This window comes from Aedes aegypti, unplaced genomic scaffold (assembly GCF_002204515.2).
Source record: "Aedes aegypti strain LVP_AGWG unplaced genomic scaffold, AaegL5.0 Primary Assembly AGWG_AaegL5_hic_scaff_1978_PBJ_arrow, whole genome shotgun sequence".
In the NCBI taxonomy this organism is placed as follows: domain Eukaryota; kingdom Metazoa; phylum Arthropoda; class Insecta; order Diptera; family Culicidae; genus Aedes; species Aedes aegypti.
In genome coordinates this window covers 5,350-26,266 of record NW_018735464.1, presented here as the reverse complement: position 1 = coordinate 26,266, position 20,917 = coordinate 5,350, and the positions used below count along the sequence as shown (strand labels likewise).

General features: G+C 36.6%; 1 protein-coding gene across 1 annotated transcript; it reads right to left on the bottom strand.

The window, feature by feature from the left end:
• Positions 1-14,424: 14,424 nt before the first annotated feature.
• Positions 14,425-19,329, bottom strand: LOC5569158 (laccase-10). The gene is given in 7 exon segments (XM_021856688.1): positions 14,425-14,586; positions 18,188-18,417; positions 18,474-18,633; positions 18,636-18,689; positions 19,129-19,210; positions 19,212-19,254; positions 19,256-19,329. Coding segments are annotated over 7 exon segments (792 nt in total). The 3' UTR covers positions 14,425-14,437.
• Between the last annotated feature and the right edge of the window lie 1,588 nt (positions 19,330-20,917).

Here is a 20,917-nt window from a genome sequence, read left to right as displayed (position 1 = left end):
AGAAGTATAGCACGAACGCGAAGTAATGACCTTCCACTCCATCTTCAAGTGCTCCCCACAAGCTCAACACTTCATTCTGGCACTTTAGAACGTCCATGTTGTAACTTGTTCACACAAGAAATCTGCCTCTGTTCTGCCGAGTTGGCAGAACGCGCCCGTACCCCATTCTGAACCAAAGGACAGGATTCAACTAATACCATGGTACCTTAACTACAAACACAAAAGCTACTTCTATGTTATTTCCACTACTACGCTCACGATAATTATGTTATGATCGTTAGAATGAAAACGGCAGAGGTTACTACTACATAACAGAAATACTACCCAAAGAACGCTAATGTCGCCAGTGTTGGTGTGGATGCAAGGTAGTGCAAAAATGTTTAGAGAATTAAATAAGTTATAAATTACAGCATTCTGTTCAAAAATATTAGGGGTATTCACTAAACAACGTAAAGCGCGGCGTAAATCATGGTAAATTGATTATCTTAAATGTTTCATGATATTGCATAAATAACCAATGAAACATTTCAGAATAATGACGTTCAACGGTCTTTCAATCCAAGAAAGCTGAGAACTCTTCGGAAAAATGACAAATGCCAATCCAAATAAACGTTTTCAATTTTATTTTCGTACATTTTCGTGTGGCTGAAAGCAAAAGAACCTCCAGAATGAACAAAAATACTTGACTACAAGTACAAGTGCAAACAATTAATTGTAACATGCAATATACCATACCTATTTCACCCCCGTTTCTTTTGACTTTTTACGTGGTTAAACCGGATGTTTGCAGCTTATAGTTGGTTTTATTATGTGTCCCAATAAGTATGGAATATTGGCGAATGCCAAACGTCATATAATGTCTACAAGTAGTGCCCTCTAAGAGGAGTTTATTTGTTTTTTCTTGGTATATGCATTGGTTGGAGGGAGCTATCAAATTTGGGTCGGAGAGGGGGTGGTGTTTGACTAAACTCGACCAATGATTGACGACAAACAACACTGTCATACATAATGCAGAAACCTGAAATCGGTATCAAGCTAAACATTTATTAAAAGCGACCGACAAAACATATAATTTCACAACACAGATCAAACTCTAAGCTATAGTTGGGTAACTTTATCTTTATCGTCATTAATTGATGAAATGAAAGTCGTAGATGTTCCTGAACCAGCTCCAGAATCCACGGAAGCCCTAGAAACAAATATTGGTATTTTATTTATTGGACTCACAGTTCGCTTTAGGTTGAATGTTTACCTGCAATAATAATGTAGGAACGGATGAATCTTACGTTTAGATCGTACCTTAAAACATATATAAAACGAATTATATAAAGTTCGAGCAATTTTTGACATTATAATGAGACACTTTTAGTGGGTGACTAGATTATAAATCCCTCATTTGACGTCAAATAGAATCAGAAAAGGAATATTTCATGTGAAATGTTTCTTTGCCAAAGTTACGCAGATACTCACTTTACGCAGCTTTTAGTGAATACCCCTATTATATTATTTTATAAAAGACAGTAAAGAATGAAACATTTCAGTAACAACAGCGCCATTAGTTTTCTAATTATTATACATACCTGTATCAGTAATACTTCTCTAATTCCGCTACAACCTTACTAGATAACGCAATATTGTAAAATGCCGTAAATCAGCACATTTTGGAATATTTCTCAAACATTGGAAATTATTGTTTATGATGTTTTTAATTGCAATTATGAATATACAAAAAACAAATAGCGCTATGGGCATCGGATTTAGGCGATGCGCTGAATTGGGTTGTTTAGTGATGAAAAATTCACAGTTCTTTGTAGCTTGATCGAAAGAGCACATTTTTCTAAGTGTAACACGATTTTATTGCGCTTCAATATCTTATTTTTGATATAGTAAATGATTGAAAAAGATTTCATTACGTCGACTCAATGACATTTCAATTTACATAATGACAGCTTGTCCCGAAGTAAAATTTGCCGAGGGGTGATTCAAACGCGATTTCCATACTAAATTCAAACGTGTTTTAAAAATAGTTCCAGGGCGTGGAAAATTATGAAACTTTGGATTCTGGCTCAGTTTGTAACGTAGAATCAGAATATGTCAAAAACAAGATACCCCTAAACATGCCAATTAGGGCAACCCACAGTATTGGTCTTATACCAAGGTAAGTATTACTACGTTGTTAGTAAACCTAATATAAAAGTCTATTTTCAATGTGTGAGACGCAGAGACCACACGCACCCACTCTTGCGCCTCGTGGACTATTGAAAACGACTTGTGTATATTGAACTAATACTACTATTAGAAATAGTGCTACTGATGAAGGTGATCGTTGGTTTCCCAGTCTTGTTAGTGATTTGAGTGTTAGTAGAGACTGGTAGTAGGCCCTGCCGGTTCCTCCAGCATTACGCGTAGTTATTTGGTGTTAGATCATGCGACAGTAACTAAACTCATGTTGAAGGTGTGATAAATCAAGTGTAAAATATATTTAAGCATTGCAACACATGTCATTATATAACTTAAACTACTAGATTAACTTACATTTTATAAGTTATAATTACGATTAATTTTCGCGATCAATAAACATTAGAGTAATTTCACAATATCAACAATATGTAATGCCAACTTGATTAATCACCGTCAATCCCATCACCCAAGGGCAGGGTATGATTCAAAACTTTAAAGTCGATTAAAAAAAACGGCCATTTCAGATTTTGATCATCCTTTAGCAAAAATTTTCGTAATTAAATTTACTAAAAGTCGTCCATACATTGCAAATTGGGCATATTTTAGGGAAAAAAGTTTTTCTAACAACGAATTTTTTAAGTCCAAATTTTTTTTTTGATTTTTTTTTATTTCGCTTTAAATAGTCTAGTATGCTCATATTTTGAAGTGATAAATGAGTTTTAATCACAAAACAGATTATATTTGTTTTATTGGGAGTAGTTAAAAAAAAATAAAACGGAATTATACAGAGTTTTTTTTTAATTAAATACAATTGATCTCGCACCAAACCGCTTATGAGAAAATGAACTCCGTCTAACAATCCGATGGGTTTTTAATGGTTGGAAAGATATCACAATAATATTTTATTTCTTATTTGGTCAAAGCCAATCTTAACAGGTGTCTGGAAAGGGTCAATATTATGCTTATAAAAAAAGTAGTGGTTTTTTTTATCATGCATCATTATTTTTATTATTGCTATATATCCTAAAACGTAGTATCTGCACATGAATATTTACATTATTTTTGGGCTTTACTGAATAAATTGAATATTTTTGGTTCATCCTCTGAATTGGTATACCGTTTGGCTGCAATTTGTGTATCACTAATAGGCATAAAACAATGATATTTTTGGGTACCAGGGACAGTTTTAACTTTATCAAACAATTCCATCAATTCCTCTGACATTTTAACATACTGTTCATTAGATATATAACAGAAATTTAATTTGGTGATACATGTATCAGTTTGTTTCACTGCCCAGTCGAATAGTTCTCGCGGAGTTGCGATTGTGTTTCCATAGTCTTTTGCAAGACTTGCTCTTTTTGCCATTCGCTTGAGAGTGCCACCAATAGCGTCACAGGGGCCTTTGCCGTGGGATGTGGCAAAAAAGTGCCATTCTGCTTCCAACCCATATATTTTCTTGAAATTATATAAGCTGGCAATTTTTTTTTATTTTTATAATGAGCTGCAGCTCCATCTGACATAAAAATAACTTTTGAGAAATTTATTTTTTGTTTAACAAAATTTATCAATTTTGAAATAAATAGCTGAACTGCTACTGTATCATGGGTCAACACTTCTGATATTATAATAAAATTAACGTTTTCCAATTTATTATCTTTTCTATGGTAAATCTCGAATGGGTGTGTCGTTGCTTGGGAATTATTCCAGTGATATCCTCGAGCAGCGTTTTGTATGATAAAACTATAATTTTCAGAAAAGTCGCTAATTACCAGTATTTCACCTTGTTTTAAGGAGTTTTTTTGTTTCGTAGAAAAGAAGACTGTTCTTTGCAAATAAAATCATGAGTTATTAGCTTATCAACTTTCTCAACGAAATACGTAATTCTTCAACAGTCTTTATTATAGTTTCTAAATTACAGCGATCGGTGGTGAGCCATTGCTGAAAAACTACATCTTCTTTGTCGCTTTCCTCTAAAAGCGAGATTAGTTCTCCTGTAATATTTTCTTTGGAATTACACTTTTCACATTCTCGAAAAAAACAATCAGTCGTTCTTACTAAAACATCGCATAACAGTTTTTCACAAATTTCTGCCTGAGAGACAATTCCTAAACTGTTAAGCATTAATTTAACATTTTCGTAGTATGTGCACACACATACATTGTGAATTCCTGTGCTATCGAGAAGCCTACAATGTTTAGGCCTCAACATAGTAAACAAAGTAAAACCAATTTCTACATTTTGGCATCTTTCTTCAAAAATCATGTACGCCTCTTTAAGAGACATCATCAATAGACGCTTTTTAACTTGTTCTTTACTACCATTTCGGTACTCAGAAACGAAGTCATTGGCTCCTGGCATAGGCCTACTAATATCATCACTATCAAAGAAATCAATAACAACCTGTTTATCTGTTTCACTAATTCCATGCCCACTTCGAGCCATTGTGGTACATAGAATGCCCTGTTCATTCACAAGTTGTTTCACTTGTCTTACCATGTAAATTGGTGCCTCGAACTCCTCGACAATTTTGTTGATCGACCACGACTTAGGAAGAACCGATAATATTTTCAACTGGTCATTTCTGTCAATACCAGGTGAGTTGAATTTTTCTTTCAACTGATTGATGATTTCCTCGAATGCCTCCACCTTGTCGACGTCCATTGCATCCATGCCTAGTATGTCATGACGTACAGCTTTGGTGATCTCCACTGACTTTTTAATTCGATAGTCCAAGCTCCTCATGTTTCTCGACGAGATTGGGGATAAATTCAAAGTTTCAAGATGAACAGGACGGGACTGCTTCTGAAATATACAATAATGTCGAATTAATACATTGATATGGGTTCTATGTAAACAATCATTGTCGTTTAATGTGCTGCAAAGTAAATTTATCTTACCTAGCATTTCATTGGAGGCCTGACCGCTTGTTGGTGGTTGTGGATTTTGATTCACTTCGCCTCCACCCGAACGTCGTTTTTTCTTAGGCGGACTTCTGTGGAGCCTGATCTTTAAGCGACATGACTCACAAATATGCATAGTTTCATCAAGCTGATGACTATATCCCATAGCACGTATGTGTTCGATCATTGTTGGTGACAAGTTTCGCAACTGGCTACGCCTGCACTTAGGATTGTTTATACCGGCGCGATAAATCTTGTTGATCCATCTTTAACTTCTTTTCACAAATGACTTAGATAAAATGAAAAGAGTTTTATTGACATCAAGCTAAATAGTTATATGCATAGGTAGAACGACAATTATAAGGTCAATACCTATCTTTCTATACACTCACGCGGTGATTGTTGAGTAACTCAGGTCGTTAACGGACATTTTAGGTAGATAACAATACAAACATTATTTCTTATTCATCTGGCTTGTAACGCAGGTACGTTTAGTAGTATTTCCTAGAAGAAAATTTAATGGGGTATGGATCAGGTTGTTCCTTTTCAATGTTTGCAATCTTTCGAACCATAAAAATCCGTCGGATTGTTAGACGGAGTTGATTTTCTCATAGGCAGAGGCGAAATCCATAGATTGCCTTCATTTAACCCGTATAGGCCTGAGTGAAAGCAAAAATTCTAAAACCCTCACCGCTCAGCGAATTCTTAATGGATTCAAATGATTTTTTGTCAGTATACTGGCATTCATATCTAGTTTAAGGAAGTGGACAGAGGAACGCGGAAATATTCTTGTGGCCGGAGTTATTCCGGTGGATCACTGGGTCAGGTCGGGTGAGAAGAGTACTGTTCGTTTGTGCCCCTCAAGATAGGCAAATTTCAAGTCACAGATAATTTTCAGAATCGGCTATAATGTGGCCACTACATGACGGAATTTGAAGAAAATTGCATCAGTGTAAACCTTTTGAGAAACAATTGAATTGGATAACTATGAGTTTTGCATTTGATTAATCCTACAAATGATCATTTTCGGGTCCCGGGACGCCTCAAACTTATGATAAAGTGGCCAATTTATATCTGAATATCTGTGCCAAGCTTATGGGAACGCATTTTAGTGCAAAATTATGTTTGATTTGTACTTTTCGAGAATTGAAACGGGTTAGTATCCAACAAATCTACAGCCGGTTCTTCAGGGCATAACGTCCTAATGGCCACATTCGATATATTGTAAACGGTGCAAAAAACTTCATTTATAATGTTGAATATCAGATCTTAATGATTTATGCAAATTAAAATTATTGTCATTGCAAATAAATAAAGGTATCTTGGTATGCCCCAAAAATTGCCCTTTTTTACCCGACTTGACCCAGTAACCCACCGGAATAACTCCGGCCACAGGAATATTTCCGAGTTCCTCTGGCCACTTTTAGAAACTAGATATGTGGGCCAGTGAACTGACAAAAATCATTTGAATCCGTTAAGAATTCGCTGAGCGGTGAAGGTTTCTATATTTTTGCTTTCACTCAGGCCTATACGGGTTAAAAAACATAATCACTGCATAATTCCGTTTTTTAACTATTCTCAATAAAAATACAATTTATTTCTGATTCAAACTCATTTATCACTTGAAAACACGATCATATTTGACGGCTTAGAACAAAATCTTTGAAAAAAAAAAATCAGTTTTGGACTTGAAAAATTCGTTGTCAGAAAAACTTTTTTCCCTTAGATATGCCCAATTTGCAATGTATGGACGACTTTTAGTAAATTTAATTACGAAACTTTTTTGCTTAAGGATGATCAAAATCTGAAATGGCCATTTTTTTTAAATCGACTCTGAAATTTTGAATCATATTTTTGTTCAGTGTAGAAAATGTGTTTTTATTTTTTCAACATTTTTTTCTAAAGCGTCAGGAAATTTCACGACAGCCCCCCATACAACACTTTTTTGTAGGTCTTACCGTTTTCGAGTTATACGGGTTTATAAAAAAAAAGTAAAAAAAAAACTTTGGGACTTAAAAAAATCGATGTTAGAAAAACTTTTTCCCTAAAATATGCCCAATTTGCAATGTATGGACGACTTTTAGTAAATTTAATTACGAAACTTTTTGCTTAAGGATGATCAAAATCTAAAATGGCCGGTTTTTTTTTAATCGACTTTAAAGTTTGAATATTTTTTTTTCAGTGTAGAAAATGTGTTTTTATTTTTTTAATATTTTTCTCTAAAACGTCAGGAAATTTCACGACAGTCCCCCATACAACACTTTTTTGTAGGTCTTACCGTTTCGAGTTATACGGGTTTATAAAAAAAGTAAAATAAAACTTTGACCCTTTCCAAATGTTAGTCTAGATCGATTTTGAAAAAAACAAAGTATGTAAAGTATCTTAGTTTCACATAGTCTTCACACCCAGAAAGTTTCATTGAATTCTGAAAGGGGTGCTGCCAATCCCTTTGTCGAGTTGGCGTGAAATCCGTCTTGTACGACAATGAAGTTTTCATCGCTCGCCCCCATAAGAGCAAGCGACGTGGTCAAACACTACTAACTACCCCCCGGCATTTTTTAATTTCACTACGCGAGTGACGCGCGACAATTTTTATCCTGATCCCGTCGCTGCATCCCCCGTAGAAGCGATTACGTACGACATTCGATCTGAAAAATCTTTCACTAAATTAACTCTTGAAAAATCAAAAAGAAAATTCGAGTGTTTGTTCTGAATGTTCGTCAATAATACGTCAACACCAACCTTCTAAGCTTTTCGAGATCTTGAAATAAGCGTCTCGTAGCATTATCTGATAATAATGGTGGTAAGCTCCATCGAAGTTACGACGCCAATCGCGTATTATCCTCGATTTTTCTATAGTAAAATCGAGGATAATACGCGATTGGCGTATTAACTTCGATGGAGCTTACCACTATAAAAGCATCAACGAACACAAACACAAATGTAAAATATTTAGGGTAGAAGCACCGGTTTTGGCCATACGCCAGTTGTAGCCATAGTGGATTATACACCGTTTTACATAGCCAATCAGCATGAAACCTTTTGTGTGCAGTAGATCACATTCATATGATAGAGCTACATTCATTTACTTGTCCAAATTGATTCAAACATAAGAAAAACAATTAATTTTCCTTATAATTTTAACTCCCATACACCTAATTTGGCCAGGGCACTTCTAATTTGGCCACTCTCATGAGAAATCAATGCAATTGGGCAATTTAGGAACCGAAGTTAAATCTCTGGCCGAAACTGGTTCCATTGGCCTATATTGACCAACGGGAATTTCAAAGCGAAAAAATGGTTTTGGCTCAGTTTTAATATTTTACACATATAATATGGATTGAAAGCTTGCATTTGACATATTTATTTATTTATTTATTCTTCGTCTTCGGCCTTAGCCGTACAGACTGTACGCTATTCTAGGCTATATTCTTAACCCTCTAATACCCAAATTTTTATTTTCGATTTAAGTATTATTTTTCGTTATCTAAAATCGTTCTAAACATGTTTTGGGCATTTATTTATTTTTATTCGCAAATTTTTAAATTTTGGTTTTTGATTTTTTATAATTTTTATTTTGAACATCCCTAGCTTTTTTCATTTTTTCTTGAAGCCTTCTCTAGTTGTTTGATTTTGGGCAATAATAAAAATTTAAATTGTTGCAGTATTTTTAAAAATTTTAAATTTTTAATTTTTTTTCGGAGCGTTATTTTATTTTCCGTTGTAACTAACGGAAAAACAGGTTTGAAATGATTTTAATACAACCTGGCTCTTTTTTTTGTTATAGGTTAATCGTAGAAAAATATAAAAGGTACGATTTTTTATATTACACGTTAAATGAAGCCCAGCATTTATAGGTTATATAAGAATACAATTTTTTCAAACAATTTCCAAAAATTCAAAAAAGTTTCAAAAGTCATAAAAAACTTTTCTTATATGCGTGTTATGAGTCAAGGTATAAGCCAAAAATAAAATCATTTTGATTTCCGAGCTACAAAAAAATACACAAAATTCCAAAGTGTACCCCGTCTAAAGGCGGGGTTGGGTATTAGAGGGTTAATCCTACTAACAAATACATTTTTACTTACATCAAAGTCAAACAGATGAAATATAGTGTTGAAAGCATGAATACAAACATAAAATGGATTATTGAACCCGTAATTCGTCCTACTAACAGGGAGAACCAATGCATTATGGCTTCGAAGGATGCGAGAAGGGACATTTATATTGAGACTATTAAGCAGAGCAGAACAGTCAATGCGATTTGTGAGCCAATCAAATATGAAAACGCGTTGCAGCTTTGTGCGCCTGGCGGAAAGCGTCTCCAGGTCGATTAACAGGCAGCGCGAGTTGTATGGGGCAGTTCTGAAGAGTTTTCCCAGGGGAGTTGCAGGACGAAGAGCAAACCTAATGAAATACTTTTGAACACGCTCGATTTTCAAAATCTGTGTTACTTGGTGCGGGGCCCACACTGGGGCGGCATATTCCAGTATACTTCTAACTAAAGAACAGTACAGGGCTTTTAGAGCGTAGATATCGGTGATGAACGTTGAATGACGCCGAACGAAACCAAGTACAGAAAACGCTTTGGATACCGCCAATGAGATATGTTCGTTGAAATTCAATCTGCTATCCATTATCACTCCCAGGTCACGAATAGACTCAACCCGGTCAAGTGAGGCTGAACCGATTTTGTAGGAAAAACAAATAGGAGTATGACATCGAGTGAAAGTGATAACTTTGCACTTTTTTATGTTGACGAACATTCCATTTTCTTGGCACCAGTCCAGAAGTTGATCGATATCATTTTGCAAGGCTGTACAGTCTAAGGCGGAAGCGATAATCCGGAACATTTTGAGGTCATCGGCAAAGAATAATTTTCCTGAAGACACTCGGTCCGCTAGATCGTTGATAAACAGGACAAATATTAGAGGACCAAGCACACTCCCTTGTGGAACTCCGGAAGGGATGGAGAAATGATTCGAAACTTGCTGGTTAACTTGGACAAACGCTTTGCGGTCTGTGAGATAAGAATTAAGCCAGTCAGTGATCCAATTCGGAAAGCCCAAATGACGCAGTTTTTCAATAAGCAGGTTATGCGGAACCAGGTCAAAGGCCTTAGAAAAGTCCACGTAAACAGAGTCAACTTGGCATCGTGATTCCACTGCAGGAAACAGAGTGTTGACATATTCCATCAAATTTGTCGTTGTTGACCGATTTTCGACGAAGCCATGCTGGAATTCGCTGATGAAGGGTTTTGCGGTATTGTATAAATATCTACGAACACCTGTCTCGAACACTTTACCAAGGCAGCAAAGTATCGAAATGCCCCTGTAGTTCTCGACTTGATTGATGGATCCTCCTTTGTGGATTGCTATCATTCTTGCAGTTTTCCACATAGCCGGGAATGTACCCTCTGTCAAAGAGCGATTGAAGATCAGCGCTACTGGAGTGACCAGCTCGTGTGCACAACTCTTGATAAACGATGGTGGTAGTCCGTCTACCCCTGGTCCCTTGGATGCATCGAGACAGTGGAGCAGTTCTAAGACTCCGGCGGAGAACCGGAAATCCGGCAAGTTGACGTCATATTATGGAAGATGGTGGAATCTGGCTGCTGGAGAAGAATCTCGAAACACGCTTTGAAAAAAAGTTGGCAAATAGGTTTGCTGCCTCTTTGGCTGAGCTTGCTGTTTGTCCGTTGTATTCGACGTTGCATGGAGTGCGTTTAGATGACTTCTGTGCTCGGACGAATGACCAAAACGAGGATGGATTCTGCTTCAAGTTGGATTGGATGTTGTTTACATATTCTGCATAGGTCGATGAAAGCAAGTCGTTGTAGTCAGTTTCCAGCTGATGAAGTGCAATTCGATTTGCATCAGTTCGATCGCCGAAGAATCGATTCCGAGTTTTTCGTAACTTGTTACGCATATGACGGAGCGCAGCTGTCTACCAAGGTTTACGATTGACGATAGCTGGAGCAAGCCGACGATGAGGCACGCATTCATCGAATATGCCGTGCAATATATTGTAGAAAGCAGACACCGTTCCGTCCACAGAAGAACAGCTGAGTTGATGGATCCAACCGATTGAGGAGAGTTTATAGCGAAGCACATCAATATCACATCGCTTGAAGTCGAGAGCCGTGGCATCCACTGGGACGTTGTCAAAACATGATGAAGTATACCGTGTGTCAAGTCGTAAAATGAACGGTTTGTGATGATCGTCCATTTTTATCAGGGGCAAAGGTGGGTCGATGAGTTAGATGTAGTCAGGAGTGTTTGCGTATGCCATTAGAGTTGCTTATAGAGTTCAACTGAATAAGGCCACTAGTGGAAAAAGATTCGGTCAAAATAACATCCTGTTCGCTAGAAGCATTCGTCGGTAAATAGCCATTGATATCTTCGTCAAACTGCCACTGAAGGTTAGGAAGATTGTAATCGCCTAGAGCTAGTATGATGTCGGTGTCTGAAATCATATCGCAAAGAGTTTGGATGGCGTTGGTGTGAGCGATGTAACTAGCTGGAATGGAGTTTGGTATTTGTTGTATAAATACGGCTTCAAATTCAGTTTTTATTGGCATTTTCTCTTAGGGCTGGGCAAAACCGGTGCTTTTACCCTATTATAACCTATTTAAAAAATCTAAAGGTATCAGATTTGACATCATATAATAACGATATTCACCTCACTGAAAAACCTGAAGACCTCCGAGCTCAAAGCTACGTAAGTTCTAATTTTCAAACGTGGTTTACTAAAATCATATTTTTCGTTGATATTCTCATTTCTATTGACCTCCGTATCAACCCGAACACTCTAAATCGTCCGTGCGTGATAAAAATAAATTGAAATTTGTTTTTTCTCGGTAACCACCCCTTCCTGTACTTATGCATCTTATGTATTCAAACATCATTTCAACCAGTCCGAATGACCTTGATGATACTATTCATACCTACAAATGTAACACAAAACAGGAATTATTTCTTTCTGATTAACACAACTCAATTAGTTTCTACATTCCTAGATTCATTGATCTTTATTGGTATTCACACAGGTTTGTTCTGCTTCTTATGCTTCCAGGCTTAGCGAATATACATATATTTTCAATTTGGCATTCCCATGGAATCGAAAGGAATTATTTGAAGGGCATTGGATCCATCGTCCGTATCCAATGGTACGGATCCGAGTAATGTTAGTATATTTCTCCCCCTGGTTATAATAACTGGACCCGTATTTCATGTTTGTATTTCTTTCCCGGAAGCTAGATTATTTAATTGCCTACCAGCTATTAGCATGCCAATCGTATGTGACTTCGGTCGACTCACTGTCCTACCTAGAATTCATCTAATTTCTCAATTTTTCTATTCCTTTTATCATTTTTATCATGCCTCGTCCTAAAACGTGATTGAATCATCTACAAGAAGCACCTTTGTCGTCTCGTTTGAGTTTCATAACCCGGTCTACATCGAGCCAACTGTTGGCGGGTATGCAAACATTATCCTATCTACGACCAACAACGTCTCAATGTCTTTTCGGTTTTCCTAATCACTTGACTATGTGGTTGTTTATTCTGCTTCCCCTTGGTTTTGGGTCTCTAGTCGTCTATCTATGAGAAATTTAATAAACACTCACGTGGGTGTGTTTATGTGCGCTTTTGTGTGCCATTTGGTGTGTCACACGAGGGTATATCAAAGACTTTCATCCTACCGAAATTTGTTCTTGGACCGGAATTACTCCATGTGGTTTGTCGGTCTCTCGAGTCTTTTGGTATCATCGATTAATATCTACAAGAACACATCTTTTCCTATACGTTACTTACATCGCCTCTCTCCGCAGTATGTTTTCTCTTCTATCGTAAAAGCGAGCACTTAAAACGATATTAATGCTAACATATTTTGATGGTGGGTGCTTGGCAATGATGATGATGAGGATAATTTTCGAAAAATGTAAAGGGACTGGAAAGTACTGCAGTATTGTAAACTGATGGATTGCTTGAGCAATTTAATGATGATGGATTATGTCGGCGAGAGAATTTGGCCTTTGAAACGTTTTGGGAATTAAAAAATGAGATATTAAGCTTAACGTAGAACGAGGTGTCATTTTCTACAATGATATTACTGCTTGGTTGGAGTATACATAGATTTCTATTTATTGCTCTTGGTGTCGGTATATTGGAAGCTTGTGCATTGCAGGGTATAATAGTCTAATAAATTTCATAATCATGGCTTTGCTTCACTGTCTCTGGGGTGTCGTCCCAGAGGTTATATTTCATCCTAATAAAGGATCAAGTTAAATGGGCGCATACCTTAATGTATTTTTGAAGTTCGACGCCAAAATGTTTGCAGATCCGAATAACACACTTTTTACTATCTACCTGGCAAAGTTATTGAACATAAATTAGAGGATGTTCATCTGTCAAATACGCAAACTTTTCTTACATAGAAGAGTTCCAAATGTCTATAAATACATTTAGCAAAGGAAGTCTAATAAGAGTTTTAGAAACTCAAAATAGCTTTCCAAATAACCATGGTGCCGAAGCTACAAATAAAGCATATAATTGGGTATTTAAAATTAGCATTACAGTATTACTTCAATTAAAGGTAATTTGAATTGGGAAAGGGCTCATAGGATTATAGCTTGTTACATAAGCTCGGCATATATGGATCCCTTTTTCACTTCAAATCAACTTTATTGTAGTTAAACAGTAATGTAAGGTTTTATATGCACCGTTTTTCTATGCATAAATTGGTACTTCAGAGCCCTGGTTACTTGGGTTGTTTTCAAATTATTAAATTATTTAAAGGAAAGTTCACAACTAGGAACTAGTTTGTGCTTGGCAACTGCAGCAAAGAGATATTTTGATCAGGTAATGAAGAATAAAGCGCTCAAACCATTCTCTAGTAATGAACTAGGTGAACATCCTCCTTTTCATAAGTACGTAAGAGTCAACGAAATAACTGGATTTAAGTTACCTATCCTACATATATAATTATTTTGTTAATATATTATCGTCTTTCGAGGGGAAAATCAACGCAAACTCATATAGATACAAAAAACAGTAACCGAAAATAAACTTAAAGACAGTCTGTTGAGCATAACGATACAATTGGTCTAAATTACAACTAACGAAGCGCTTACGTATCAACATCAACAAAAATTACACAATTCACTAAACTCGTTCGGCTCAAACTATCTAATAGCTCCTAGCTTCTTCTTCTTCTTCTTTGTACGTTCGTCGGTCAGGTTGTGTCTGTCTCTCTACAAGTGCTGTATCGCTTCCGTCCTTAGCGACAATGCCTCGTCGTCTGGGTTTCCCTACAATACTTATTCTATAACGCTGCTTAAAACTACTTCGGGTCCTAGTTGAACCTGATCGGAGGTATGTGGTTTCCACACCGCGGGAAGTTTGGTGGCACTGGGGGAAGATCGGCCTTGGATCCAACATGGACGACCAGATTCATGCCGATTACAATGTGGAACTGGAAGTGGCAATGGAATAGCCAGTAGCCTGCGGAAGAGAGAAAACAAAAGAGCGTGGGTTCAAGACTATCACAAACTTATTCTTTTTGGCTACGGAGCTGCTTATGTTTGAGCATAATTCAATATAACTTCATGTAATATGTGGTGTTTACTTCACTATTTGTGTTAGTTTCATGAGTCATGGGAATATAAAATTTGTAATATTTGTAGTAACTGGTTCCACAAGTTATTCCAGAACACCTTTTGGTCAGGAAGGGTAAAATCACAGTAACTTCCCTATAGCACTGTTTTATTGGTAAGGTTTTTTTCAACAACTCGAACAAATTTATGAGGTTATGTTTAACAAGGGGCCCTAGAAATATATGCTTAACCTTGATTTATTCTAAGGCATCCTGAAAATCCAATAGTTATAGCCAGAATGGCTATATTTAGTGATAACAGCATTTGCAAAGCTTTAAGACGTCTCAACTACATGGGATCGAAATTGGAGGTCATCCAAATCGTTTAAGAGTTTAGGGTTCTATTAGGGTCTATACTTATCCAATTCTTGTTTTGTTCTAATCCTTTTTCTTCTTCTTGGCATCAACGTCCTCACTGGACAGAGCCTGCTTCTCAGCTTAGTGTTCTTATGAGCACTTCCACATTTTTTTACTGAGAGCTTTCTTTGCCAAAGTTGTCATTTTGGTATTCGTATATCGTGTGGCAGGTACGATGATACTTTATGTCCAGGGAAGTCAAGAAAATTTCCATTACGAAAAGATCCTGGACCGACCGGGAATCGATTCCAGACACCTTCAGCATGAATTTGCTTTGTAGCCGCGGACTCTAACCGCTCGGCTAAGAAAGGTCCCCTCGTTCTAATCACGGAGCATTATTATTCATCGATAAGTGTGTTGTTACGGATATTGGAATTTTTGAGTCTGTGAAATTTTTGTAATAAAACTCATTTCGCATCATAATTGATTATTCAAACAACATGTTTTGAATACATCCGTAGCCACTGCGCTTATATTGACACGGCACGATAAGAAATAATAAAATATACTGGATATTACTCATTGTCAATGATTGCGATGATGTTCAGAACATAGCTCAAAGTGAAAAAAAAATACCCTTCAATATCCGAATCATATCCAACAGCTTTGTAAATATCTTTAGAGGCTCTGTGGAACCAAAAATTGAAAACAAATGAGCAACAGTAGATCACGAATTTATTTTCGTTAGGATAATTAGAATAGAGTAAAGTGGGGCAAAAGTTCGAGAAAGGCAATAGTTTCTTCTTAAAATTTCTGGTTCAATTCAAAACATTTATTATAAATGTCATGATAGTTCAAATGTTATTAAAGTAAGAGATTTTCACTTCATACGAGTTTAGGGCAGTTCAACTATTTTGAACACCAACGGAGTGAACAATTAGGGTAGATGTACCAATAGTGGAGGTACTAAGCACGATTGAACTTCATTTAACCTCCTAAATTCCAGAAGTGAAATTAATGTACATGTTAATGTTGTAACCGGAAGTAACGACTTTTGACTTAATGAGAAAAATGATCTCATCGTAGTAATCCACGGCATGTCAGTGAAAATAATACCTCCACTATTGGTACTCTGTTCCTTTGATTGCGGTATATTTTTAACTTATGTTCCTTTAGTTGCGGTCTCCGTTGTTTTCTTATGGGATCCTCCACTATAGGAACACTATACACAAGTAAGAAAAGTTTTAGCAATTTAGTGGTATTTCATCAGTTTTGAGGCAAGAGCGTTCAATCTCAACAGTTCCGTGTATCAACAAGTCAATACGTCGATTAGCAGTGTCGGGTCTGTGGCTAATGTGATAAAATCAGTGAAAACGGAAATACACAAACTATAAGAACACCCACAACTAAGGGAACACTTACCCTACGGATATATTCAAAACATGGTCAGAAGAAATAAATTACTCCTAAATCAGTGTGTTCTACAAACCTTGAGACTTCCAAAATTCATGATAAAGTATACTGTTTGGGGCATAATTAAGCTCTATGGATTAGAACGATAGTGGTTACAAGAATTGCATAAGTATAGTTATACTAAAGAAGTTTTCAATACATCATTAGGACCCGAACTCCAGGACTCTTTGGATGACCTCCACACTCCGATCTCATGAAGTTTATCGTTTGTTGAGGCTTATCAAATGCTGTAAAATAGTAATATGTTCTCATATATTCTTCACAATGATTCTTGAACACATGGCTAAAATTATTGGATGTTCAGAAGTCCTTGAATGAATCAAGATTAATTATACATTTTCATTTCCTAATCCTCTAGTTAACCAGCACAAATCACGGGTTTATTCACTTTTTGTAAGAGAACATTTCGTTGCCAAATAATGAAAAGTACTAAAGGTAAGTTTATGTATTTTTAACCCTACTGACAATAATTTTTATTGCGAATACCTTTTTTTTTAAATAACTTTTTTTTGCGATTGCTCATTTTAATAGGCTATTTTTTATCACGCCTATCTGTCATGAGACGGCCTACTTTCCTGCACTAAGTTATGCAGTGCGGTAATAGCCATTACGGAACTGAATTCAATTGCGTAATAAATATTACGCAATGCTTTTTATTACGCAACTGTTTTTGAGTTGCGTAATGAATCATTACCTAACAATTTTCAGAAATTACAAAATAATGGTGAATGCATTCTGATATGGTTTCTGATACCCTCCATTGATCTTCTGCGAAATAGCATAACATGGTGTACCAACTCGCTGCAGAACTCGGTTTTAATTCGGCGAGCTTTGTTGTATAAATGAACAACTCGTGCTGTAAAAATTATCATTTTACAAATTGTTGCGTAAACTACTAGTATATCACTCATGCCGCATCCCATCTTCCTTTTTTCTTCAAATTGAGTCGAGTTCAGTTTTCAACAATATCTTTCAATGCTCTTTCAGCTGCACTAATGAGATAATAAGATTTGTTTGGACAAAATAGGAAAAAACAGCAAGTCAAACTGTCTCATAATAAAAATAACCTCATATCAGTCCCACTACAAGATTTCCGCACCGTGTAAGACAAAAATGAGTCTGTTTTGTTCATATTTTTTATTTTTATCGGAAAGATATTATTGTGAAAAGCAAATTGTGAAGTTTCATTAAGATTTGAACATGTTCCAACCCTCTGGAATTTTTTGAATATTCGTATGGCAAACGAGTTTGGAAACCTCACAGCCCGTTTTCTCAATGTCCACTTTTCACAGATGGAGCTGACTTGCGATTCACGACAGTGAAACTGCAACAAATATTAGTTAAGCAAATCCCAAAATTTAATGAAAAAAATCACTAATGCTCAAATAGGAGATGTTTGATATTTTCGTGTCAGCTCCGTAGCCTATGGGTTAACCACAGACAAACAGACGTAATACTTATAACAAATTGCGTTCAAAATCATGGTCCAAAGAACATGTACGCCCAATACTATAATCGGTGTGTTTGGCCAATGGACCAACAGATGGCGGTAGTGTGTAAACGTTAAATGCGAACATAAAATTTGAATCGACCGTTAAAAAGGTGGTCGATGCACAATTATGAGAGTATGACATCTGTTTTTTGTGGGTTAATCAAATGAAAACTATTTATCGATCAAACCTGGATTGTTGGCTCTAAACCGCATCACGACGTAGCCATTGTTGGGCACTGCCACCGTATCCTTCAGTGGGGGTAGGTTGAACTGTCGGTTCAGCAGACCGCGGCGATCCAGATCGAGTGCATGGCGCAGGTTGATTTTCTTGACGGTGGTATCGGGCGATCGGCCCATACCGATCACGTTGAAGGAGTGACCGTGCAAGTGGAACGGATGACTGAGATTGTCTTTTGGACTGAAATGAGGGAATGGTTAACTACGGATTTCACGCATAGGATCATGTTTGGGTACTCACCTTCATCTACCAGGACGACTTCAACGATCGCGTTCAGGGGAATATCAACCGTGTGGGTGCACATGCAGTTCGGGCCGCAGTCTGGGGGGCGTTTGTCACCGTTGCAGAACTGCTCCGGTGGGATGTCCTCGATTTGGGACAGCATTGGCGATGGGGTGACACGTAAGAAATTTCGTCAATCAGCGAAATCAAGTGATCACCACCCGGCGCAACTAGGGAAGGGAATAAACTCTCGTAAATTAATGAAAATCGACACATAATGAAAAAAAAAAAAAAACAGGTTTTTAATTTTCCCAGTCATGATTTTAGATCCCGGGAATCATCAACGAAGTACAAAAATTTATTTGACTTCTAATTGAGTTATTCATAACTATCTGTCCGGGCAAACGGTGTAGTGGTATTCTGCTTCAAATATCAAAATAGCGTGGATCCTGAGGTATCCACAAAATACATTGTAATATTGGGTATCATGAATTTTGCAGATTTGTTTTATATTAGTCAGAAAAATCGGACTTTTTTGAATCTCAAAAACGAAACCTCTAAACGTCATTTATCAAAGTTTCTTTCATACAAAAGTTTGCTTGTTGTAACTAGCTACAATTTGGACACAGTGAAATTTTTGTACACCCCATTTCGCTACCCCGCACTCACCTAGGAATTTGTTGTAGGTATTGGGTGTGAATAGCTCTTCCACTCGGTAGAAGTAGAATCGGAACGGAAGGAAAATTTTCACAATCCGGTCGTTCGGTTAGGACGGCTTTGTCGAGCTTTTTGGCTTCGCAGATTACTGACGCAGATCGCGTCCGGTCGGGGTACGTTACATACGGCATCCAGCGGATTGAGGACCTCCATGTGCGGTGTGTTCAAATAAAGGCAGGCACCCAGGGTCCATCAGCCATACAGCATGGTTAGCGTCCGAAGTTGAAATGTGATTACGACCAGGACAGAGCGGAAATAAATATGGAAAAAAGTCAAACAAACGCATAGATTAGGTGGGGAAATGGTTTCTTTTTTTTCTTTAGGTTCATGACTCGGCTGCCTTTGGAGGCGTCGATGTGTGTTTAGGATTGGGTTGATTGGATAACCTTTTCGGTAGAACTTTTTTTTCTGTCATCGTTGGTTTGTCGGTTCCGGTTCTGTTGCAATCAGGTTGGTAAAAGGGAATTATTATTTATAAGCTGTATGACAGAGCATGAACTATTGCACATATGCCAATATCTCGAAATATTTTGGACTGGAGTACTTTAAGCCAATTATTTTCGCTGCAAATTATGTTTGTAAAATAAATATTTAGTATGAGCTTTAACTATATGAGGGTTGTTTTTTCCGTCCATTACCATAGACAGTGATTTGGAATAAATCATCACATTTTCATCAATCTCAGAATGAAACCAAAATCTCAGAATCAAATAAAAACTTAAAATATCTATACTAAAGATATTAAGAGTAATATTAATTAAAATAGATATGGTATGAAATGATCGAAGTTAACAAACATATCTTGTATCTGGGGGATATTGTGTTGGCGCATTTAGACATATTTCCCCTATGTGGTACTCTTTCTGAGATATATGTACAGTAGAGTGGTGTAAATTTTGAAATGTTTGCTCTCCTATGCTTAAACGATTTTAATTATGGTAAATCGCATTCTCCAAAAGTTTGAAATGATTCGGAAGAAATTTGACTGTGCACACGAGATTTGAAGTTTATATGGAGATTACTATGGAAAACGCAAACCTTTTGGATTCAGCCTTCTATCTTGTCGCCATCATATTTCATGGAAAAGTAATCAAATCTACTCATGTGAAATCTTCCCATCTACAACTTTGCCGAAGACTACACACCAAAAAAATCTCAGATTTACACATAGAGTAGAGTAAAGTGGGGCAAAAGTTCGAGTGGGGTAAGAGTTTCTTTTTAAGATTTCTAGCTCAATTCAAAACAAATCTTATAAATGTCATGGTGGCTCGAATGCTATTCAAGTAAGAGACTTTCACTCCAAATATCATAAAAATTGATTGAGATTTGGAAAAGTTATGGCTATTTGTTGTTTTCCGACGTGAATATTGTAATTTTTTGGTCAAACTTTCGTTACATGGTACTAATTGAAGATAAAATCTTTTTCAATACTTTATGTAAGGGCGTTTCTAGGCCTATCATATGGTTGCTTTGAGGTGTATTAGTTTTTGCATAAATGCTTTAAAACAATTTTTGGCCCATAGTGGGGCAAAAGTTCGAATCAGCGGGGCAAAAGTTCGACCCATGTATAAATCACGGAAAAAATTGCAAATTGTCTAAAATCCACAAAACAAATCTTAGATTTACACGTAACGTAATTATAGTTTCAATCATGCAAATCCATTTCTCATGTATTATTCAATGATAAAACCTATAAAACACATCTATTCTATCCAACATTGTTAAAAAATCCTAATATTGA